This window comes from Puma concolor, chromosome E2, assembly GCF_028749965.1.
Source record: "Puma concolor isolate L17-30 chromosome E2, mPumCon1.1.hap2, whole genome shotgun sequence".
In the NCBI taxonomy this organism is placed as follows: Eukaryota; Metazoa; Chordata; class Mammalia; order Carnivora; family Felidae; genus Puma; species Puma concolor.
Window position 1 is genome coordinate 29,022,404 of NC_141681.1, and position 25,293 is coordinate 29,047,696.

The 25,293-nt window shown below is 42.6% G+C and overlaps 1 protein-coding gene across 2 annotated transcripts; it reads right to left on the reverse strand.

Moving 5' to 3' along the window:
* Positions 1 to 1,009: 1,009 nt before the first annotated feature.
* OGFOD1 (2-oxoglutarate and iron dependent oxygenase domain containing 1) lies at positions 1,010 to 25,280 on the reverse strand. Of its 2 annotated transcripts, none has more exons than XM_025920648.2 (13): positions 25,052 to 25,280; positions 23,264 to 23,409; positions 19,402 to 19,448; positions 16,426 to 16,526; positions 12,550 to 12,666; positions 11,880 to 11,971; positions 11,543 to 11,671; positions 11,149 to 11,262; positions 9,631 to 9,710; positions 9,051 to 9,364; positions 4,377 to 4,499; positions 3,820 to 3,878; positions 1,010 to 3,319 (listed from the first exon to the last, which is right to left on the reverse strand). In XM_025920648.2, exons 1-13 carry the CDS (start codon positions 25,203 to 25,205, stop codon positions 3,158 to 3,160), a joined length of 1,638 nt encoding a protein of 545 aa, XP_025776433.1. In that variant the 5' UTR covers positions 25,206 to 25,280; the 3' UTR covers positions 1,010 to 3,157. The 2 variants fall into 2 exon arrangements, with proteins under 2 accessions (XP_025776433.1, XP_086545524.1); XM_086689398.1 differs by lacking the exon at positions 25,052 to 25,280 and adding an exon at positions 24,514 to 24,989.
* Positions 25,281 to 25,293: the final 13 nt, after the last annotated feature.

The window sequence follows — 25,293 nt, forward strand, 5'->3', positions numbered from 1 at the left end:
ACCTCGAACGGAGATGCTGAACATCCAGGGGCAGCTGGGACAGTTGCAGCCCAGATGCGGATTCACACCAGGAGGTGGGCTTCTGGCTAAGCAACGTGGTGAGCTACTAAATGGCTACCGCCTCATCTGGGCCCCCCAGATCTTGCACAAGAATTTGTGGCTCACCCTGACTGGGAACGGAATTCTGGGAAATGTGGTTTAGGTTAGCCAAGTCAGTACCTTACAAAGCGCCACAGTGGCTGTGCCAGGATGGCGTGACTCCAGATGAGCTTGCCTTTTTATTTTTACATGTTTTAATTCTTCACAACGAACGTGTATTATTCATATAATCTGAAAAAATATAAAGCTGTTCTCTTTGAGGCGGGGGAATGATCTTCCTTTGCTAAAAGGAACGATAAGAATTGGAGGTTCACTGTTGGGAGAGAAGATACCATCTATTACACAGGTGAACATCAACAGCTCTTACCTGAAAGAAGGATTTACAAGATGCCCGTGTTTCAGTTCCTCTTTTGCCACAACTATTGACACTGGCTTTAAGCCCCAAAAATCCAGGTGAAGAATGAAGTACTAAGGAAAACCAGCTTCTCAATCACGGAGTGTCTTCAGTGCAGAAAAGTGCCCTGTGAACACACCATCTTTCCTGTAGATGATGTAACTGATGGAAACGTCGGAGCCTGGCCCTCCAGGACTCTCTCCCTTCGGACGGCGAGATCCTTTGGCATAGAGCACAGAAGCTTCTGCTGTGGTGCAGACCTTAAACACACTGAGGTTAAGGAGAAACTAATAAACACATTTTAACGCTTGCGTTGTACGTATGCTTAGACTGAGCGCTCCAGAATTGGAAAAGTGGGGTGGCCTCCTAGATGTCACCTACGGCCATGAGTATCTCTTTTCCAAGAGCCCTGGCGCTTTCCCCTGGGCCTTCCACTTGCAGTTATGCTACCGACAGATTGTTCACTAGAACCTCATCCCCCTCTCTCCTGCTCATGAAAACACATCAGAAAGCAAGTGAGCGAAAATAACATTGTAGGGATGACCTTTATTCAGTCTGTAGGAACTGAAAAGAAAAGGCAAACTTTGACATGTAAGCCATTATTTACAAAGTTGTTGTAATCCCACGTGTCACTGTGCTGTGAATTCTTTAAAAAAATTTTTTTTATGTTTATTTATTTTTGAGAGAGAAATAGAGCACAAGTAAAGGAGGGGCAGAGAGAGAGAGGGAGGCACAGAATCCGAAGCAGGCTCTGGGCTCCGAGCCGTCAGCACAGAGCCCGATGCGGGGCTCGAACTCACGAACTGTGAGATCATGATCTGACCTGAAGTCGGATGCTTGACCAACTGAGCCACCCGGGCGCCCCTGTGGTGAAAGAATTCTGGTCTCCAAAACAGCAGACATGTAGGGGGTGCCTGGGTGGCTCAGTCGGTTAAGTGTCTGAATCTTGGTTTTGGCTCAGGTCACAATCTCATGGATCTGACAGTGCGGAGCCCACTTGGGATTCTGTCTCTTCCTCTCTGCCCCTCCCCTGCTGGCTCTCTCCCTGTCTCTCTCTCTCAAAATAAACTGAAAAAACACCAAATAAACAGTATGCATGTAAACTGGCCCGGTACTGTGTGTGTGTGGGAAGACGTTAGAGCTAGTTCTAGGTACTTCTTTTTCATCTCACCCGAGAAAAATTAGTGTTTTATGACAATACTGAATATTCGTACATGTGTAAAATTTCTAGATAGCTATCCCTATCTATCTAGATACTATCTATCTGGGGTACAAAATCAAAGAAATCTTGAAACCATCAACCTAAAGGAAGTGAACCTCATTCTCTTCATTTAAATGCCAACTTTAGAGGGAGTACTCGAAGTATTAGGAGATTAAAGAAGGTAAAAGCCCAATGCTTTTCCTACTGATTAATAAAATCCCAAATAAAAGTTACGGTAACAGTTGGTAATCAATGTAAAAAAACAGGAAACGAGAAGACAGTATTGGAACGAGAACAGCATCTTGCAGCTAACGACGCGGCGACCACTACCCTCCCTCGTACACACCCCCATGTATAGGTGGTAGTTGTCACATAAGCCTCACACCAGTTCAGGGAAGAGAATGTAACAAAATGGACAGCCTCTTGGCATTTTGATGTGGCCTTTAGCATCTGTTCTCTTAAAGAAAAACAGGCAACTCATTTTATAGCTGACCCGAGAGTATTTAGGGACAGGAAAGACACATGCGAGGCTAGAATCATCTAGTTATACAGGAGCCACAACTCTAGGATGGAAAAGCAGTGGGTCCCCAGGAACGATGACATATGGCACAAGCAGCCACTCAGAAGTCTCAGGGGCCATGTGGTTTGGGGCCCGGTGTTTACCAAGGCAGGAATACCATCATCATTTAAGTCCACACTGTCCTAAGGGAGTCACAGTGAAACAAAGCCATGGGCACTGGGAGGAAGTATAATGAGCCCACCCAGAACAGGACAGAAGTTTCTGTAACTTTCTAAACCGGTATGCTTAGGAAGGACAGAATCAGCAGTCATTTATGAGTATTAAAAAACAAACACTCACTGGAAACATGGATGAACCTTGAAGACTTTATGCTAGGTGAAATGAGCCAGTTGCAGAAGGACAAATATTGTATTGTTCCACTTGTATGAACGGAGACAGAGACTGAAAGTGGCATGGTGGCTGTCAGGGGCTAGGAAGGGGGACGGGGAGTTACTCTTTAGTGGGGACAGTTTCAGTCTGGGAAGATGGCAAAGTTCTGGAGATGGGTGGTGGTGACAACTGCACAACCATGTGAATATCCTTAATGTCACTCAAGTATACACTTAAAAATGGTTAGAATGGTACACTTTATGTTGTGTGTATTTTACCACACACAAAAGCTTTTTAAAAATCACTAAGGAAGTCCATGTGGAAAATGAAAAACTGAATGTGAAAAAAAAAAAAAAGACAAAAAAGCTTTTTTTTTTTTTTTTTTTTTATCAAGAGAGAAATACCTGGCTCCAAGCTCAAGGCCTAGATTGCAGACAATAACGATGAGTCCTACCACGCAGTTTTGAAGACACGGTCACACAGGCCACCTTGTAGCTCTCCGCGTGATGCCTAACTCTTCCGCACTCCCCGGTACTGAGGAAGGGTCTCTTTTCTTCAGCTTGGCTCAGCCCTGTTATTCGTAATAGACAAACGAGAAGTCCCAGAAACCTGTTCTATTTGGGAAGGCTTTCTTTTGTTCTAGGCTTCGGTGGTTAATATGCTTGACAAATTTCAGAGTCTCTCTATCTCTGTAGACCAGTGCCAAAGAGTTGTTTTCCGGATTCACTGTTAGAAGCTGAAATAAGTGATACAGTGTCACATCAGAGCACAGAACTTATTCTCAACTCTTTTCCTCAACGATTCACCACGGAACAGATGGTTTTCACATCATGTACTCAGACTGGTGACAGGGGATCTTTTAAAAGATCCTTTACGAGGAGGCGCTGTTGCTCTAGCTGTCAAGGCATTTCCCAACGGACCCCATTCCAATACATACCCAGAAAGGTTCTACCTCCTGCGTTTATTCCTTACTATATCCAAAGATTTCATGGGAATGCACCATCAACTCTTAACTTCTATGGAATTTCTCAATAGGGTAGAATAAATGCCTAGTGATTACCCTTTCGCATTTTTATTCCTTGCTGAGTACTTACTACTAGAAATCAGAACCAGTGCCAGGCAGACCATCATGCACTTATCAGCTAAGGACACTGGCAGAAGGTCATAAAAATTGGGTGTGTGAAGAATGAAAGCTTCCTTAAGAAGAAGGACAGTTTGCTATCAGAAGCAACTTACCTCTTCATCTTCACCTTTGGCAATGTAGGAAGTAAAGCCACCATATTCTGGCTCCCAGCCTTACAAAGGGAAGACAAACAGCATTCAGAAAGCTTTTCCTACAAGACTTCCATCATCTACTTACATCGCCCATACCAGGCTGCTCTACGACTGGGGGATCTGGGACCTTAGTGGTAACCAACTCTATGGCTTATAAGCCGGAATTTACTGTTCAACCAGCATCGAATAAGGAGTGAAAACTAAGAATTAAATGTAAAATACACCTGGAAGGAAAATTACATAAAAGATGTAGATCTGAGTGGGCGGGAGGGTTCTTGGAGGGAAACTATTTTGGTCCACATCCCCCATACCTTAGTCACAGATAGAAATCCTTTGAGTTGGGGAGACTGAAGTTCATGACCCCCAAGATCCCTTCCAACAGGGTGCCTCTGTGATCTGTGATCCTGGCCAAGGTACATCACTTCTGAATTGGGTCAGGTGGAGAGCATCACCGGGAGAGACTGCCCCTCTTATGGAAACAGCTCACTGGTTTCCATAAGTTACTTCCTGACTCTTACCTTCACAGCCACAGTAGAGAAGTAAATCCAGGGCAAATTCAGTCTTGCTGTTGTCATGGATCAAAGTGTAGTGACCAGTCTTCCAACGCCTCAACTCCCCCTGGCATGTGGGAACACTTGAGTCTAAGAAAAAACCATAGAAGGCCAGAAAAAATTTAAAATAACTTGATACAACTGCTAGATTGCGAGGGAATAGTAAGCAGGAATGATCCAGCACTAAAGTGAAATCATTTCCATAATGATTTCTGACCTACTGACCTATTGTTCTGATCTATTACTCCACCAAACTAGCCTTAACAGTGACTGTCAGAAATGTACCACGTCTGACTGTTGGCGGGGGGGACGTTGATGCTCTCTTTCTTTACAGTTAGTTTCAGATAGAATATTTAGCTGCCAAAATAAAAAAAAATTATAACATGAATAAATACTATAATTTTAAACAGACTGCAGGGGTGCCTGGGTGGCTCAGTTAAGCGTCCGACTTCGGCTCAGTTTGTGATCTCACGGTTTGTGGATCTGGGCCCCACATTGGGCCCTGTGCTGATAGCTCGGAGCCTGGAGCCTGCTTCGGATTCTGTCTCCCTCTCTCTCTGCCCCTTCTCTGCTTATGCTCTGTCTCGCTCTCTCTCAAACATACACATTAAAAAAAAAAAAAAAAAAAATAGATTGTCCTATCTCCTGTTTCTCCTTTATTAACATCCTGTCTCAGTGTGATTCGCTTGTTACAATTGACAAGCTGATACTACACATTATTATTAACTAAAATCCATAGTTTACATTAGGGTTCACTCCTGGTGCTCTACATTCTATTGGTCTTGATAAATGAGTAATGTCGAGTCTCCATCATGACAGTATTGGACAGAATTGGTTTTAATGCCATAAAACCCCCTGTGCTCTACCTAATTCATCCCTTTGTTCCTCCTAGTGCCTTCCAACCACTGATTTGACTCTCTCCTTAGTTCTGCCTTTTCCAGAATGTCATAGAGTTGGAATCATACAATAAGTAGCCTTTTCAGACTGGCTTCTTTCACTCAGTAATAGCACTTAAGGTTCCTCTGTATCTTTTCATGGCTTGATAGCTCATTTCTTTTTAACTTCATCCTGTTGTGGTTAGAGAAGACACTTTGTATGATATCTTAAAAATTTAAATAAAATAAAGATAGGGGCACCTGGGTGGCTCAGTCAGTTGGGCATCCGACTTCGGCTCAGGTCATGATCTCGCAGTTTGTGGGTTCGAGCCCCGTGTCGGGCTCTGTGCTGACAGCTTGGAGCCTGCAGCCCGCTTCAGATTCTGTGTCTCCTTCTCTCTGTCCCTTCCCTGCTCTCTCTCTCTCTCACACACAAATAAAAAATAAACATTAAAATTTAAAAAAAAAAATAAAAAAAAAATAAATAAATAAATAAAATAAAGATAAAGTCTATTTGATATTAGTATAGCCATTCCTGCTCTCTTTTGGTTACTACTTGCATGGAACATCTTTTTCCATCCTTTGATTTTCAATCTTTTTCTGCTTCTGGGATCTCAAGCGGGTCCCTTGTAGATAGCAGACAGTATTTTTTTTTTTAAAGAAATTCTTTTTTTTTTTAAACATTTTTAAAAGTTTATTTATTTTTGAGAGACAGCAGGGAAGGGGCAGAGAGGGGGACAGAGGACCCAAAGTGGGCTCCACTGACAGCAGTGAGCCCCATGTGGGTATCAAACTCATGAACCTCAAGATCATGACCTGAGCTGAAGTTGGATGCTTAACAGACTTAGCCCCCGAGGCGCCCTGACAGCAGATAGTTGAATCATGTGTTCCTGTCTGCTTTGTCAATCTCCTTCTTTTGATAGTCATTTATATTTAAAGTAATTACTAATAGAGCGGTGCCTAGGTGGCATAGTTGGTTAAGCATCGGACTCTTGATCTCAGCTCAGGTCATAATCTCGCAGTTTGTAGTTTCGAGTGCTGCATTGGGCTCTGCTCTGATGGTGCGGACACCGCTTGGGATTCTGTCTCTCCTTCTCTGTGCCCTTCCCTCGCTTGTGCTTTCTCTCTCAAGATGAATAAATAAAACAAATTTTTAAAAATAATAATTACTAATAAAGAGGGAATTAATTCTGTCATTTTGCTATTTTTAAAATATTTTTATTTTAGAGAGAGAGACAGCATGTGGCAGAGGGGCAGAGGTAGAGAGAATCTTAAGCAGGCTCATGCTCAGTGTGGAGCCCAATGTGGGGCTTTATCCCATAACCCTGGGATCATGACCTGAGCTGAAATCAAGAGACGCTCAACCCACTGAGTGACCCAGGTGCCCCTGTTTTCTAAATGCCTTATAGCTTTTTGTCCCCCATATCCTGCATTCCTGTCTTTTGTACTTAATTGGTTTTTTGGCATTGAAACATTTAAGTTACTTTCTTGTTTCCTTTTATGTATATTCTATGGCTATTTTCTTTGGTTATCACATGGGTTACATTTAACATCCTAAAGTTATAAAGCCTCTAATTTGAACTTATGCCAGTTTAATAAAATATAAAAACTCTGCTCCTTTATAGCTTGGTCCCCACCTTTTTAAGATGATAAACTTTGCAAACAGTTACTTTTCATGTTTACCTTTTGTATTCCCTGCTCTGCTTTGGTCCAGGGTCTTCCATAACAGTAGACGCTTGGTAATAGAATAAAGCATCTTTTGGCCGCCTATATAGATTTTTTTTTCCTAAGCTGCAGGTTCCCATAAAAATGAAACCAAAAGGAATAGTGGTAAACAAATACCTTTTTAAACAGCCCCTGAGGCTCCACTGATCTTCACCTGATTCCTTTTAGGGTCCAAGTATAGATGCCAGTTTCAATTATCAAGGAAAGCCAACCTCTATCTTAAAGGCCATCTTGGGGCACCTGAGTGGCTCAGTCACTTAAGTATCTGACTTCAGCTCTGGTCATGATCTCACAGTTCATGGGTTGGAGCCCCATGTCGGGCTCTGACAGTTCAGAGCCTGGAGGCTGCTGTGGATTCTGTGTATCCCTCTCTCTGCCCTTCCCCTGCTTGCTCTCTCTCTCTTTCTCACTCTCAAAAATAAAGTAAAAAACATTAGTGTATTGACCAGTACAGGAAAAGCTACCTGGGTCTGGTGTTCTAAGTATCTGTGGTGACAAAAGCAACAGGTCAGTCCGTTTGGGAGGCCACAGAATCTGCATTACAATGCTTGTGGTTTCCCTGTCACACTTCGGGGTTTGTTTCCACGGGGATCCCTTGTCCTTGCTCTTCTAACTGCATGGGGTCCTTCTCAAGAAATCAGAGCGGAAGCAGGGAGAGTAAAACTGAGGAGAGGAGTTGGGAAACAGATTTTCTCGACTGGTTTAGTAGGTACTGAAACATGTATGTTGAATTGGTAACTACTCAGTCACCAAATCCACAGAAGCCTTCCCTCTTAAATTTCCTATGTTTTTCTCTTTTTCTTTTTTTTTTTTTTTTTTAATTTTTTTTTTTCAACGTTTTTTATTTATTTTTGGGACAGAGAGAGACAGAGCATGAACGGGGGAGGGGCAGAGAGAGAGAGGGAGACACAGAATCGGAAACAGGCTCCAGGCTCCGAGCCATCAGCCCAGAGCCTGACGCGGGGCTCGAACTCACGGGCCGCGAGATCGTGACCTGGCTGAAGTCGGACGCTTAACCGACTGCGCCACCCAGGCGCCCCTTTTTTTCATCTTGTTTGTAGATGATGAAAGACTTTCTCTACTTTTTAAAAAAATTTTAAAATTTTTTATTTTTTTAAAGTAATCTCCATAGCCAACGTGGGGCTCCAACTCAGGACCCTGAGATCAAGAGTCGCATGCTCTTGGGGGGGTGCCTGGGTGGCTTAGTCGGTTAGGTGTCCGACTTCGGTTCAGGTCATGATCTCGCGGTTTGTGGGTTCGAGCCCTGCATCAGGCTCTGTGCTGATGGCTCAGAGTCTGGAGCCTGCTTCGGATTCTGTGTCTCCCTCTCTCTCTGCTCCTTTCTTGCTCCCACTCTGTCTCTCTCTCTCTCTCTCAAAAATAAACATTAAAAACAAAACAAAAAAAAAGAATCGCATGCTCTTTCAACTGAGCCAGTCAGGCGCCCCTAGACTTCCTCTAGTTTTAATAATCATTTCCTCTGTCCATGTGCCCAAATGCAAACAAGTTTTTCTTAGCCTGCTATTGGTCCTTAGCAGACATAAGCTGCTCACCTTCCTCTCCTTGATGATGTTGTGTTTTAAAGTAGTTTGGGGCACAGCCAGTCCTATTTCTGTCCACTGTTCGTAAATCTTTAGCCTAGTAAAACATACGAGCTGCTCCTCCTATCTAGAATGTTCTTCCCATAGATCCTTGTTATTCCAATCTGAGCTCAAATAGCAGCTTCTGAGACAGGCTCTTCCAACTGCCCATTCACCTCAGAGGCCACTCGGTCGTTGCTCACACGTGACCCTACGAAAGTTTTCCGCATGGCACTTATCGTTATTTGATGTGTCCTTGTGGTTCGTGTACACGTTTAATCTTTGTCCTCTCCTACTAGAATATTAGCTCTAGGAGAGCAGAGACCTTGTTTGTTCTGTCCTCCAGTTCCTGAAACAGGCCTAGCATAGAGCAGATGCACAAGCAATATTTGTTGGGTGAATAAATGATTGACTAGTGAGTGCTTAATGGTACACAAGGACAAATCATATCGACAGCTTACCTCTCTTGGCTTCGTTTTCCTCTGACTCTGGGTCTGTCTGTTCACTGCTCTGTTGGCTGCTGTGGCTGACGGCTGTCTGAGGGCTCTGGGGCCCAGGGGAGCTATGGCTAGTCCCTTCTTCAGTGTGATCAGCTGCAGAGGTGCCTTCGCCCTCCTTTTTGTCCTCCACCTCATCTTCCTCTGAAGGGGCCAAGAAGTGGAGTTTCAGGCCTGTGAAGTTGGAGAGCAGCAAGAACAGAGCCTCGGAGCGAAATAATTCCATGCAGTCCTTCAGGATGTTGGGAAGCTTGCTCTCCTCCGCTTTCTCATAAAACCTGGAAAGCAGCGATGCCAAGTTGTTCATCGAAGCCACAGACGTAATATCACGCATGGAATAAAAGCCGATCATTAGCTTTGTACCCCGCTGCCTAAACCTTGGCATAGCTCACTGAATCACCAGTTGTTCTAACAGTGAGGTTCTCTCGGGGCCTGCTACCAGATGGCTGTGGGGATGAAACACCACCAGGGCCAATGTCCTATTATCGGAGGTGAGCCTGGCTGACCAACAGGCAGGTGCTAAATGCAAATGTCTTGGTTCTACCTTTTGTTAGGGGGACCTCGGCTGCTCCATTTCACATCTCCTTTCTCCAAAGCCTCACAGACCTCTGCAAATTTCTCAGGCTGGAAAAGGAGCACAGAAAAAAAAAAACAGTCAGGGACTCTCCCTGTAGTCCCACACCTGGTCTTGCAGCTGGAGCAGCTCTGCAGAATCATTCTGGCTGATTCCTAAAAGGGCCAGCCGACACTCACCCCCCCACCCCAGGCCTGATACAGTGAAGCCAGAACAAAGACTGGATAAATCATCAGCATGCCTTAGCCAAGAGATTCGAGTGTTAATCTGGACTATCTCCTTTAGCAGTTGTAGGTCTTATGTCAAATTGCTCAACATCTCAGTCGCCTGCATTTATAAAATGAAGATCACAATACAGACTTCAATCCAGAACATATGAGGGGAAAAAAATTAAGCTGCAAAACAGCCAATGTCATTACAACGAAAATCTCTTGCAGGCCTCACTTTTATTTAATCAGCCTTATAAATATAATAAGCCATGAACAGAGCAAGAAGCTGAATAATCTGTTGAAATATGCTCAAGAGGCTTTCTCTATAGTTGTTTAATGTAGCTTCCCAAGGAATGTTCTCAACACTGCAGTCCTATCGGCTGTAAAACAGGAACAAGGATCACAAAGCCTGATTTAGGTAAACTCAGTAAAATAGGGTCAAACAAGTTTATTTACTATGCTTCTCAAATTCCTTAATATGCTAATGTCAGCTTTAAAATTCTGAGAGAGAGAGAGAGAGAGAAAGAGAGAGAGACAGAACCTTTATCTTTCTCATGGAGGAACAGCTCTTGGGACTGCGCTTCTGGGGGGAGCAGGATCACTGTGAAACACCACACCAGCATCCATGATCTCGTGTGGCCCTCACAGTAACTCTTCAAGACGAGCAAGGCAGGTCCTATTGCAGTTTAATTGATGATGAAATGGAAGCTCAGAGAGATTTAGTGATTTGCTCGGGTTAGTAAAACCATAGAGCCAGGACATGAACATAGAGTCCTTCTGACTTCTGATGTAGTTCCCTTGCCACTGAAATGGGCTACCTCATCCTTGTCAAATGTTCGTTAATAGGGGTTGACCAATTAATAATCTCTCTACTAAAAGCAATGAGCTTATAGTGAACCATATTCACCAAATGAATAGGAAGGAAAATACATACAACTCCCTCTCAGCCTAGAGGCTAGTTGTGTGTGTGTGTGTGTGTGTGTGTGTGTGTGTGTGTGTGTGTGTGCACCATTAAGATTTTAGAAAACTGGGGAACACCCAAGGGACTCTTAACCCACTAAGCATACAACTGCTACCTATGTCGGCTGCTAGTACTGCTTCCATATTTTATTTGAAGAAGAGGGTGATAAAAATATTCTAATCGGGAATAAAACAAAAAAACTCCTTTAATGATGCCTATGCACCCACCCAAGAAGAAAGACAAAAGCAGAAGTTGTTATAACAGTGAGATTTTGTTAGGATGTCCCCAAGATATACTGGACAGGATATGCTGGCTTACCTTAAGGAACTCCTTTAGGAGGATTTCAGACCTTTCTTCAAACTCTTCTTGAATTTGAACTTGGTAATCCATGTCCAGATAAGTAGGGTTGATCCAATCATATAAAATTTCATGCTTAAAAGGAGGAGCAGATGCCAAATATGAGTTCACAGTTCTTATTGCTTTTGCACTTATGTCATTTCATAACAGTAAAATATATGCAAATCCTCACTCTATAATTTCCTCCTTGTTACACATAAAAGTGCCAGAAAACTCTGCCTGAGAAAAGATACTATCAAAAGTTTATCCAAGAAGAGCGGAAGAGCAAACGTAAAGTCTAGTTTCATTACCAGGAAAACAAACGACATGCTACAGCTTCTAGAGAAGAGGCCTGACAACCGGCATTTATCCTTACATCTTGTGGGATGTGCGGGCTCCGAGGTACAAGTGGTTCAAAGTAGTTGGGGGGTCTGGTCAGTGAAGGACCATGAAACCAGCCGCTTATAGACAAACGTGACTTTTCTTCAGACAGGACTTCAGACACCTGAAAAGAAAGGCCAGCAGCACATGAATGAACACACCAGATAAGGGGGAAGGTCACCAGCCAGGGTGCACTGACTTCCAGATCCATCACAACGGATGTGGGCACTATCTGGCCACAGGGGTCCATCGGGAAGCTGTCATATTTTGTTAATGGGGAACTAAAAAGTATGATCCTTACATTCTATATATTTGTGGTTTACAACCGTTACCTGGTGAAAGGATATTGGAGACACTTCAAAGAAAACCAGTGTGTTCCATGAAGGGATAAGAGACTTGACAATCTGCTTCGGCTGAAAGTGTTCTGCACCAGGAGAGAAAACAACCACAGATGTGGTTTCGTTATCGTTAACCAATTCCAGTCCGCCTTGTTTCACTCCGACAATTCTCAGATTTCTAGGGGGAACTAGACGTACCCTGCAGATCCCAAACCACCACCCCCTTCCATCTGTCTCCCTCATACTTGCTGGTTCTGCTGGGTGATATCTGTTCTCACTACGCCATCCCTCTATTATTGATGAGAGCTGGAATAAATTCGGAAAGTTTTCCAGAGTCAACATTTGGTGTCGGTCCTTAGAAAACAGCCCTGGCTTCCTGTCAGATGGATTCACCCTAGCAGACCGACGGTGCCAGGCGAATGTATACGCACTCTACCTTTCCGCGGTCAGTATTCAGAAGTAGGGTCTGCCGAGTCCTGTTAACGGACTCTATCGCTGGAGTAATGACGACTTGAAGCACAACTCAGAGGCAGCTGTCAGGGCCGACATCCCTTCCCCTGCGGTTGTCACCCCACTGAATGGCTTCCGCCTCCTTAGATGAGTACACATGTTGTATGTAAGAACTCAGAAGTGGCTAGTGCCAAGGAGCATGCACTTGTCTTACCATCAACATTGTACAGGTCCAGGGTGCCCCCCAAACTCCTGTCCCAGGGAGGAACCAGGTAAAGAATGAAGGCGATCCGGCGCCCTTCCAGCTCGTCGTCGTGGCAGAGGAGGGCATCTGCAATAGTGCAACACACACTTTAACGTCCCACACCGCAAGGAGCAGCTCCAGGAGCAGCTGGAGCTGATTGGATCCAGCATTTAATATCAGTCCATTTGATACTCATCTGTAATGTGAACTCCTCCAGCTGTAAAATGACACTTATTCTCCTGGTTTATAATTGGAGACATAAAACGGGCAACATGGGGGACTCCAAAAGCACTGAAGGGCACATATATGGACAGACCCCAGAGAGAATCACTAACAGTATTTTTGCATATATTCTTCCAGTATTTTTCCTACATACATTTGCTTTTAAAAAAACAGTATCCTACAGTGGTTATTTTGTGGCCTTTTTATTACATCGTAAGTGTCCACATCAGTATACACACCTGTCATGCTTTTTAATGGCCACGTAGTATACCATACGGGTTATGAATTATCTTCCTTCCCCTTTAATCTTCCACTTGTTAATTAAGTTGTCTCCATTTGCCTTAATGAACATCACTGTACATAGACCTTTTGGTACTGATTCCCATTTATTTCTTGAGCTAAAACTAAGGGCCATTTGGTGGAACTGAGCAAGGCAGGCATCTGTGTAGGGCAGGGGAGGGAAGGCATGCTATGGTGAACTGAGACTGTTCACACATGGAGGGATCATGATCGATTGATAAAGAAATCTATTGAAGATAATGGAAGCCATGGTTCTTACTGCTGAGGTAGGAAATTACAAATACGGAAATGGCAAAATCTGGGATAAACCTAAAGTGTTGAATTGCAACTGCAGGAATCAACGTGAATTGAGCTTCTTATATGTGTAGATGTTTATATAGATATTTAGATATCTACATATTTCTAGATGTTGAAACACACAAAAGTGTAAATGCACGTGTGTGCACATGTGTGTGTATATGTGCATATGTGTTTGCTGCCTCTTTCCCATTGAAAGGCCTGGGAGCGGTGACACCCTAACAGCAAAAACACCTACAGTCCAGATCTTGATTTAAACAAAAAAATTTTTTTTAATGTTTATTTATTTTTGAGAGAGACAGAGACAGAATGTGAGTGGGTTAGGGGAAGAGAGAGAGGGAGACACAGAATCTGAAGCAGGCTCCAGGCTCTGAGCTGTCAGCACAGAGCCCAATGTGGGGTTCGAACTCACAAGCTGTGAGATCACGACCTGAGCCAAAGTAGGACGCTCAACTGACTGAGCCACCCAAGCACCCCTTGATTTTTTTCTTTTTTAACGTTCATTTATTTTTGAGAGAGAGAGAGGTAGAGAGAGAGGGAGACAGAGGATCTGAAGTGGGCTCTGCACTGACAGTAGTAGATATGGAGCTCCAACTCGCGAACTGTGAGATCATGACCTGAGCTGAAGTCAGATACTTAACCGACTGAGCCACACAGATCTTGATTTTTAAGCATCATTCTTCACTAAAAGGAACTAGGGTTCTTTGGAAGAATGGCCAACTCTGGATCCAGAGCAGGGGAAATGTAAGATAAGCCTGGAAAATCTTGTTTTGCTAGAAAGTAAGATATATTAAGAATGATGGGGACACATCAAAAGGACCTGAAGTCAGTTTAAAGGGGCTCCCCTTGATCAAATCAGGGACAATATGAGCATCAGTATAATGACAGCAACTGCTTATAGCCCATTACATAAGCAGTAATCCATAAATCCACACCGACATAAATACATGAATAAATAAATGGGAAAAGGGGAATGTTTCCTTTACAGTAGAATAACTAATAAATGTAAAAGAAATGATTTTTTATTGAAAAATATCCCCGTTTGGCAACTTGCATAGTAATAACCTAGCAAGAAATATCAGAGGATGCTGGGGCACCTGGGTGGCTCAGTTGGTTAAGCGTCCAACTTTGGCTCAGGTCATGATCTTGTGGTTTGTGGGTTTGAGCCCCGTGTTGGGATCCATGCTGACAGCTCAGAGCCTGGAGCCTGCTTCAGATTCCGTGTCTCCCTCTCTCTGCCCCTTCCCCACTTGTGCTCTGTCTCTCTCTCAAAAATAAACAAACATTAAAAAATTTTTTTTAATTAAAAAAAAAAAAACAAATGAAAAACCTGACATTAGCCACCACCTTAATTAAGTAATCAGAGTTAGTATCACTAGACTATGACACACAGAAACCACATACCACTTGAGAAGATGCAGTAAAAAAAAAAACAAAAAACAAACAAAAAACCCCCACGTAATTAATTTTGTAATATTCCTATCAAAAACACATGGCTTGAATCTAATCATGAGGAAGCATCAGACAAACTCAAACTGAGGGAAGTTTTACAAAATGACTCCTCTGTAAACCTTCAGAAGCATTAAGACAATGAAAGTCAAGGAAAGACTGAGGGAGTCCAAACAGGCATGACAACTACATGCACGGTGCAATCCTGGACGGGATCCTTTGAACATGTATTTTATTTATTTTTTTGTTTATTTATTTTTTTTTTTATTTTAAATTTTTTTTTTTTCAACGTTTATTTATTTTTGGGACAGAGACAGAGCGTGAACGGGGGAGGGGCAGAGAGAGAGGGAGACACAGAATCGGAAACAGGCTCCAGGCTCTGAGCCATCAGCCCAGAGCCTGACGCAGGGCTTGAACTCACGGACCGCGAGATCGTGACCTGGCTGAAGTCGGACGCTCATCCGACTGCGCCACCCAGGCGCCCCTGTTTATTTATTTTTGAGAGGGAGCGAGCATGGGAGGTGCAGAGACAGGGGGACAGAGGATCTGAAGCAGGCTCCGGGTGACAGCAGAGAGCCTGATGCGGGGCTTGAACTCACGAACTGTGAGCTCATGACCTGAGCTGAAGTCGGCCACTTCAAGCGACTGAGCCACCCAGGCGCCCCTAGATCCTTTTGCAATCAAGGACCAAATAATAGAACTTGAATGGAGCCTGAGGATTAGATGGGAATCATGTATTAATCTCAACTTCCTGGTTTTGATGGTTTATCATTATCATACAGGAGAATGTCCTTGTTGTAGGAATCAGTTGGGGGTCATGGGGCAGGACGGCAACCAAGTCCAACAGGAAATACATTATTTGTACTATGCTTGCCACTTTTCTAGAAGTTTGAAGTTATTTCAATTGAAAAGAAAAAGTTTTTTTTTTTTTAAAAAGGGCGTATGATAGGACTCTTCCTGTGTACCACTCAGTTACCCTCAAAAAGTTGCTACCAATTTATACTTCCCCCAATTATACTTTATATTGTGTGAGAGTAAACCCAAATCAAAACTGGACTCAGGAACACAAAACAAAATACTTTTTCTTGTAGACAAAAAAACCAAACATGTTTTCAAAAAGACATTTACATGCTCCCAAAGGGAACTGGTGATAATGGATCCCTCTGAAGAGATGGGGGACAAAAAGAAAGGGAAGGGGATTGTCAAGGTTTACACTGTATCCTTCTATATTGAGGTTTTTTCCCTTAAGAATGTGGTTCTACGAGTAGAGTTTACAACATCACCTCTGAGTTTCCTGATACTGTACACAAAGCGGGTGTGCATGTGCAATGTCAGCATTTTCTGGGAAATATGGTCAACAGTTTTCATATTTCCACCAAAGACAACCCCTGCCTTATTATACCTTCCAGGAAGGTGGGCGTTTCGGTATATGAGCCGGTCAAGTGTTCCTTACTGAGCAGATTCTAATGCTACGCGGGGACACGCAGCCCAGGATTCTGGCACACTGGTGCTATCTTCTTGCCACTGTTAGTTAAAGCCTTTAAGACTTCCAGATGTCAAGGGCTTTATCTTGCTTACCAGAGAATTCATATTTAGCACAGGACATGTCAATAGTTGATTCCAGGTCAATCTTGGAAATGTCAGCAAGCCAAGTCCGGAAATCTTCAAACAGAACTTTCCTAGAAATGTAAACAAAGATCACTTGTTAGGCTGTAGTGAGGCCTCCATTTGGATCTAGGCCACAACTACTTTTTTCTGGAGGCTGCGGTTTATTCTTTACTTTAAACTTGCACAGTTTAGGACTTGGAACTGAAATAAAGAGAAATAAATACTAATCTATCTACTGTAATCTTTTTTTCTCTGTTTCATTTTACTTTCTTCCTCTTAAATTTATGGCATGCCCTATCATGGCAGTGATTTGGCCTCTGTCATAATTTATTGCACTGATGTTCCATTCCGAGGTTACTGATTTTTAGATATGTTCTTCAGCACTAAAACTGGCTCCACTGTTTAATGACCACTTGGGTGACACTGTTGTAGATTAAAAACTTTAAGTTGCAGTAACGGTCTATATTATGCTAACTATGTGGCACTCAGGAAAATCTTTCATAGAAGTTCTTTTTTTTTAATTTATTTTTTAATGTTTACTTTTGAGAGACAGAGAGAGAAAAAGAGAGAATGGGAGAGGGGCAGAGATACAGAGACACAGAATCTGAAGCAGGCTCTAGGCTCTGAGTTGTCAGCAGAGCCTGACACAGGGCTCGAACTCCCGAGCTGTGAGATCATGACCTGAGCCAAAGTCAGGTGCTTAACCAACCAAGCCACCCAGGTGTCCCTTTCAAAGAGGTTCTGATGCTAGCAGGATACCACTAAAAGATGCCGACCATTTCCATTTACCACCTAATGTGGTTCTTTGTACAGAAATCTCTTTAATACAATTTATAACTCATTCAGCTGATCAACTTTGAAATTCTGTTAATCTCGATGAATTTATATCATTTTGAAAGGATTTACATTAGTTCACATTTTGCACACACAGACAAAATTTTGGGGATCCTCTAAGTCCAGATGTACACAATTGAAATTCCCACCAAATGCAATTGTGCTATTCATAAATATCAAGTCTTCCGGCGGATCTGAGATTTTAATACTGAGTACCTCTTCTGCACTATACATTACCAAACCAAAAAATTTCTGTAAACTACTGTGCTACATTAGTTCACCCAGAAGTGCCACATAACTTTAAAAACAGTTGCAAATTACATGGAATGAGCCAGCAGAGCAAAGTGCTGAACCAGGCTTGAGATGTGGGTGGCAAACATTTCTGCAAAGTCTTGATGCTTTAAACAACTATTACCAAAGCCTTAAATCCTTCTTTTACTGGTAACATTGGCTTTCTCAAGTTTATTCCATAAAAAGCCCTTCCTCTAGTCACTCTGTGAGGGTGTCACGAGGACAGGGTTATTTTCTGTCATTATTCTCACTTGTTAATTGTATTTAAGAGAGAAATTGCAGAATCCAACCGGGAAAGATAAAGGTCACCTTTCTATAAAGACCAAGGACTGCTGTCTCTCACACACCATCCAGCTGTTACCCTGTGTGTATAGAATGGAACCTCGGTCCCATAGGAAATGCTTACCAGAGGCGTGCTGTGAGCTAATGAGATAATAATGCCTTAAAGCGCGATCACCTCTCTTTGGAAAAACGAAAGGTCTAAATAAATATGAAATGTTATGAGTTACAATTAATACATAAGCAATAGTTCAGGATTTGGAAGAAATAACAATCTGTGCAGACTGCCAACATATATAGAAATTCTGTATAGATGAAAACGTTATTACAAAGTAACACGTGCTAAGGGGCGCTTGTTAAGTGTCCTTGACTCTTGATTTTGGCTCAGGTCATAAACTCATGGTTCGAGCTCCATGTTGGGCTCTCCCCCCACCTCACTGCTGACAGCATGGAGCCTACCTGGGATTCTCTTTCCCTCTCTCTCTGCCCCTCCCCAACTCGTGTGCACATGTACTCTCTCTCAAATAAACTTAAAAAAACAAAACAAACCCCCACCCCCCAAAGTAACATGTGTTTATTGTAGCAAAACTTGGGGAAAAAAACACTCCAGAAGTAAAAAAAAAAAAACTGTTAAAAAAAATCTGAAATCCTACTAGCCAGATTTAAGCGTCCCATTCTTCTGCCGTTCCGTTGGTATACACACAGCCAAATATATATCTTTCTTAAAATCATTCACACTGTATTGTTTTAACATCTTTTCTTTTGACAAGTGTATTTCATTGACTCTAATATGCCTTTGTCTGTAAGAAGTAGTATGATTTTACATTTCACTTAAAAAAATGTTGCCAATTAAACTAGGACACCATTGTAATTTGTGAGACACTGGATCTCAGCAGTGCTAAAATGGGAAAAAAGAAAATGTATCTTAGAATTGGTGAAATAGGGTTTAACTTTATCATACTCGCATGTTAAAATTCACATATGTCATAGCCGACAGCTGTAGAGTTTTCCACTTTACATTTGTGCCATTAACTATGTAAATCTCAGTGCGTGGCCATTTAATTTGTATATAGTTTTTCATTATTTTAAACAACATTACAACACATAATCTTCTATGGAATTTTTGAGCTCATCCTTAATTATTTTCTTGGGATAAGTTCTCACAAGTGGACTTACACTACAAAATAATAAGCATACTTTTTAGGGTTTTGATACATCTTTCAAAACCATCATCTAAGAAAGTCGGCAGCAGTGCATAAAGGGGTCTCAATGACTGTCAACACTGGGGTTTTGAATATTTGCCAACTTAATAGGTGAAAAATGCTTCCTGCATTGTTTCCTTGATTACTAACAAGGTTGAACATTTTATCATTGAGAAACTGGGCCCTGGAATCAGACTGATTTGAGCTAGTATCTGAGCTCCCTCAGTTTTCATCTAGGAAGCCTTGAAGAACTTACTTCATCTCTCAGTCTGTTTCCTCTTCTACAAAAGTGTTATTATATAATACTTCCCACACCTGACAAATAGCACCAGTTGTTTACCTTAAAGCACAGATGTGAGGCTCTCTTCTTTTCTTCAAATCATCAGACTTGATCATAAAAAAGAGGGAAAAAAAAAGATTTCCTTCATATATAAGACACACAGAGGAAAGCAGTTCAGTGAGTGCCCTGGTGGCATAGCATTGTGGGTAACAGCCCAGCCCTGAAGCCAGACTGCCTGGGTTTGACGTACGGTCTCTCCACGTGGCGGCTCTGCGACTCAGGCGACTTCCTTAACCCCCCTGTGACTTATTCAACAAATACTTAAACACTTGTGACAGTGGAGCTTATGTTATTTTTGAGGGAGACAGACAATAAACATACAAAGACAGTGGTCAGTATGAAGGAAGGGGACAAATGCGCGGGGAAAACCAGCAGGGTATGAGGGAGTAGGCATGCTCAAGATGGGGAAGGGCTTCCAAGTACAAACACGGTGGCCAGGCTAGACCTCGCTGAGGGATGCACAGCCTTGAAGGAGGTTGGGAAACAGTCCCAGGGAATACCTAGGCACAGAGGATTCAAGGTCCTGAGTGTGAAGCATTTCCTAGTCAAGAAATCCAAGGAGACTATGTGGCTGGAGCAGAAAGAGTACGGGGGGAGAGTGGTAGGAGATGAGGCCAAGGAGGTAAGGGGTCACCTTAGAGCTGTTCTAAGCACTTTGGCTTTCTGACAAAGAAATGAGGAACCATGGGAATTTTTGAGCAAGGGAGTATTGGGATCCCACTTAAATTGCTAAAAATTGGGATAAAATTCATGTAACTTAAAATTTACCATCTTAACCACCCGGAAGTGTGTAATACGGTGGATTTTAGTTTATTCACCATGTTGTGCAACCACCACTGTTGGTTCCAGAACATTTATTATCACCTCAAAAAGAAACCCCATACCCATCAGGTGGTCACTGCACATACCCTTCTCCCCCAAGTTCCTGGCCACTGCTAATCTACATTCTGCCTCTCTACATGGATTTGCCTGTTCCGGACATTCCATATGGACAGAATCCTACAGTCTGTGGCCTTGCGTGGCTGGCTTCTCTCAGCACATTTCCAAGTCTCCTCCTCTCCTCCATGTTACAGCAGCATTACTACGTCATACCTTTTTCTGGCTGAATAATATTCCATTGTGTGGACAGACCACACTCATTTGTCCATTTGTCAGGTGATGGACATTTGGGTTGATTCCACTTTTTGGATATTAGAATAATGCTGCTATGATCATTTGTGTACTAGTTTTATGTGAACGTGTCTTCAATTCTTTTGGGTCCACTGTTGTTTTAAAATAACACAACGGCTATGACTGTGGAGCTGGGCAAGGGTAAAAGCAGGGAGACTGGTTAATAGACTGATAGAATAATCCTGATGAGAGACAAAGATGGCTTGGGCCAGGTGTTGGCTGTTGGCACTGGAATGGAAAGAAGTGGGTTTTCCTGGATAGGTTTTGAAGATAGAGCCTGCAGAATTTCCTGACAAACTGGGTATGAGGGGAGAGAGGACCTTAAGGTTTTTAAGCCTGGTCCCTTGGAAAGATCGAGTTGCCATTAACTGGGATGGGTAAAATTGCAGGTGGAACAGATTTAGGGGGAGAAGATCAGGCATTTAGTTTTGGACTTAGGTGTGAGACACTGAACAGATATCCAAGAGTAGAGGCAAAGCGAGGGTCTCCCTGGAAATGGCCCAAGGGCAAAGCCCTAAAGTACTCCATCATTGAGAAGTCAGGTACAAAAGGAAAGCCTACCAAAAGAAACCAAGGACTTGCCAGGGTGGTAGCAGGAAGCCCCAAGGCATCCGGACAGTAAAGTGAAAATGTCTCCAGGAGAAAGGAGTAACATAGTAGCTCCAGTGCTGCTGGGAGGTGGAGTAAAATGAGGCCTCAAAACTGATGACTGACTGGATTTACTAACGTAGAAGAAGTCGAGAGTGAGCTTGACAAGTGCAGCTGCAGTGGAGTTGTAGGTGAAAGGCTGAAGAAAAGTGGGCTTAACAGAGAATGGGAGAAGACATATTTAAGAAAAGTACAGACACCTTATAAGGAACTCTACTGTCAAGAGGAGCAGAGAGGGGCGCCTGTGTGGCTCACTCGTCCAACTCTTGATTTAGGCTCAGGTCATGATCCCAGGGTCATGGGATCGAGCCCCATGCTGGCCTCTGCACTGAGCATGGAGCCTGTTTGAGATTCTCTCTAAAAAATTAAAAAAAAAAAAAAAAAGGAGCAGAGGAATAGGGTGGTGGTTGAAGGGCAAAGTCAGGTCAAGAGCACTTTTTTCTTAACATCTTTCTTTTATATGTCAAAGGGAACGATCTGGAATAGAAGGAAAAACTGATGTAGTCCCCTCATCTGTAAGAGAGGAATAGTTAATGTACCTCCTTCATAGGACTGAGGATTTAATGAATTAATAAAGTACTTAGCATGGCATAAAGCATGCACTCAATAATGTTTGTTCTGAAATATACAGAATATCAGGCCACTCTTAATGACATACTGTTAGGAAGGCTGGAAGGTATCATAGACTCAATTAAGGCAATTCATAGCACAAGCAAAGGGGATACAAACAAAGTCTGAAGGGACAGAAGACTGAAAGCAGGTTTTATATTTACTGTCTTAGGATGAAGAAGTTCAGTCCCAAAGTGAGCATAGTAAATATTATTCACGGCCCAGTAGAGTTCCATCAAACACCCATGTGATCTAAAGTTATCTTTTATTCCCCTCCTCATTACCCAGGGCCCTTTTTATTATTTTCCCACTCACTGACTTTACAGTTAGAAGTATTTTCATCCACCAAACTGCATTAAGTAAAAACCAGCTTTATTTCTCAACTTTAGTAATCAGAGATGCATATGGCCCTAAATCTAACAGAGATTTATTGTTACTGAAGTTGATAATAATTACCAAGGCAGATCATTGTGGTTTTAATTAACCTATGTAACTTTACTAAGGATAAAAGCTTAATATTAACTGGATTTCCTGAATTATTAAGAGTTATATTGTGTATTTTATCATGTGGTTAATTCAATCATATGTGTAAGGCCCAAAGATAGACATACTGGGGGACACAATCAGCTCTAGTGCAAAAGAATAAAAGAGAGAGAAATCCTGTTATTTACTTTCTTATCCCAGATAAAGAGGAATCAAAGGGTAAATGCAAAGAAAACAAAATAGGTCTTCATCTTTTTCATTTTATCCTGTGATTCTTGAGGGTTGATGTCCATGAAGTTTTATAAAGGATTTCTAAGAGTGATGTACACCATGTACTAAAAAGATATTCCCCCCAAAACTGGGGAAACCAATGATCTAGATTTCCATACCTAGACTAGGCCCTGTCTTCTAAGAGTAGAAAATCCAGCCATGATTTTGACATGGTCTTTCCTGCCAAATTAAACCGTCCACCAAAAAAGGAATAGACCTAACTCTCCTTGGACATTCTGCAGTGAGCAACATGCTGCAATACATCATGCCACCTAAAATACAGACATGAACTCAAAAATTTAAATGGTTATTATTTTCCAACATACAGTTCTCTTTAGCATATCAATCCCCAAAATGTACCTGATCCCCTTTGTTTATAATGTACTTAACTTACTGGCTTACTGTATTTCTTGACTATCTGTTGCCATCGTTATCACTTCTACTATTTTAGATTTTGAAGTCTTACAGAGCAGAGACTGTCAGAGAGTCCCACGCAATAATTATAGCACCTAATACATTGTTAACACTCAGTAAGCTTATGTGAAATCAATGAATGTTTCTTACAATGTCAAGGCAAGGACCCTCCAAGGCAAACCCAATCTAAAACTTCAAGTCCAAAGGTAATGAATGGCTTTGTGGTCAATTAATTTCTGAAGTGGAAGAGTGAAAGGGACATAAATACCTGCTGGAACTTATATAAATCGTTATACTTTTCATGGAAGTCCAAGTTCAAAAGTTCCTTCTGAAGCCCTTCCAAAAAGTTTTGGCTTTGGATGAAGTCTGGGATCACGCAGTGAAGAAAGGGTTCCATGTCCATGACAATGGCCTCTGTTGGAAGGAAAACATTACTTGTGGCTTTTTCTCCTTTTATATTTTTGACCCCCAAGTGGTATAGCGAGAGATTACAAAAGGGAATGGTTGTGAATTCTCAGAAATCAAGTAAGTAAAGTCTAAGATTTGGAGGAAGAATTATAAGCTCTCTCTTTTTTCTTTATGTATTCAATGCTACTTTTAAAAAATATTGTTCTTAAAATACTAATTCTTAAAAGGAGTACAGGTGATATCACTAAATTAAGGTTTGTACTCCTTTTTGAGTTTTAAAAAAATGTTTACTTATTTTTGAGAGAGAGTGAGCAGTGGAGAGGCAGAAAGAGAGGGGGACAGAGAATCCAAAGAGGGCTCTGTGCTTACAGCAGCAACCCCAAAGCGGGGCTCAAACTCATAAACTGCGAGATCATGACCTGAGCCGACATCTGACGCTTAACCCACTGAGCCACCCAGGCTACCCGCTTTTTTGTTTTCGTTTCTGTTTTAGTTCAAAGATTAGCTATTGAACTGAATATATTTGATTCTTTACTGATTTCCCCCACACTTAAAATGAGAGTAGCAAATTAAAAAAAAAACAACGAGAATAGCAGCTCAGCTCCACAGTTGGTGGGATCCCACCCCAAGTCCAGCTCTGCGCTGGACAGTGCTGAGCCTGCTTGGGACTCTCTGACTCTCTCTCTCTCTCTCTCTCTGCCCCTCTCCTACTTGTGCTTGCTCTCTCAAAATATATACATTTTTAAAAAGTGACAATAACAATTGCGGCTGGTGATTTTTCACTGACCCTACTTTTTCTTTCCCCAAGTTACTGTTGGAGGAAGCTACAACATTCTTTTTTTTTTTTTTTTAAATCAGTTCAAGCATAACTTTCCGATGCCTTGATTTCTAGCTCAACATTTTACCCACTGCTTCTAATAATAGTCACCACCACCACGACCGACCACGTGCCAAACACAGTGGTGCTGTAGACGCACGACTTCACTTCATCTCTTCAGCAAGCTGTGGTAGACACTATCCCTATTTCCATCCTACAGCCTAGGATGTTGACAAGTCCCTGCGTGTATAGAGCTATCACTTTCTATGTGCATCCAGACACCCAGGACTCACCTCTTTAAAGTACTTAACAACTGAAAGCAAAATCATGGCAATCTCTAGAAGGGAAAGCATGATGCATTAAGCAGAATTCTTATCCCCTAAGGTGGTATCTGAGGCTGAGGCTGGAATCGTTCAAGGTGGGTTCCTCCCCTTGCTCAACACTTGTTTGCTTTCATAAGTCACGCAGTCGACCTATAGGCGTGTGAAAACGATTAAGCGCAGGTGCCAACTATCTGGCAGCTCACAACAAATGCTCTGGCTACGCTATTTTGGGATAAGCGATCACTGCCCTCGGAGGAACTACGAACTTGCATGCCCTCTGCTTCCCAAAACTCTCGGGCCTACGTTTCTTCCTCTTCTCAGATTTCTAAATCCGAACCGAACTTGGGATGATAGAGGATAGCAGGAGAGTCAGAGGTGGCCAAAGTCATACTGTCTCCAAGAGACTCTTCCCTTGTGGCCCCGCTGCCCAGGGCTCGGCTCGAGTGGCAGGACTTTCAGAGGCCCCCAGACCCCGCGCGGCAGCTCCCCCTTCACAGCACTCGGTTACCGTGACGGAACGGCGTCCTGCGGCTCCAGGCCTCAGACACCTGCTTTTTCAAGGTATCTTCCGTGACAGCATCCGAAAACTCCGCTATCACCTCCTTCTTTCCCTTTTTCCCCGCACGGCCGGGGCCCGGCTCAGCTGGCCGTTTCCCATTCATCTTCTCTTAAGCTACAGACCCACGCCACACTGATTAAGCAGCTATACTTTCCTGGGCGGACTGCAATTCCCAGAATGCCCCCTAGCCC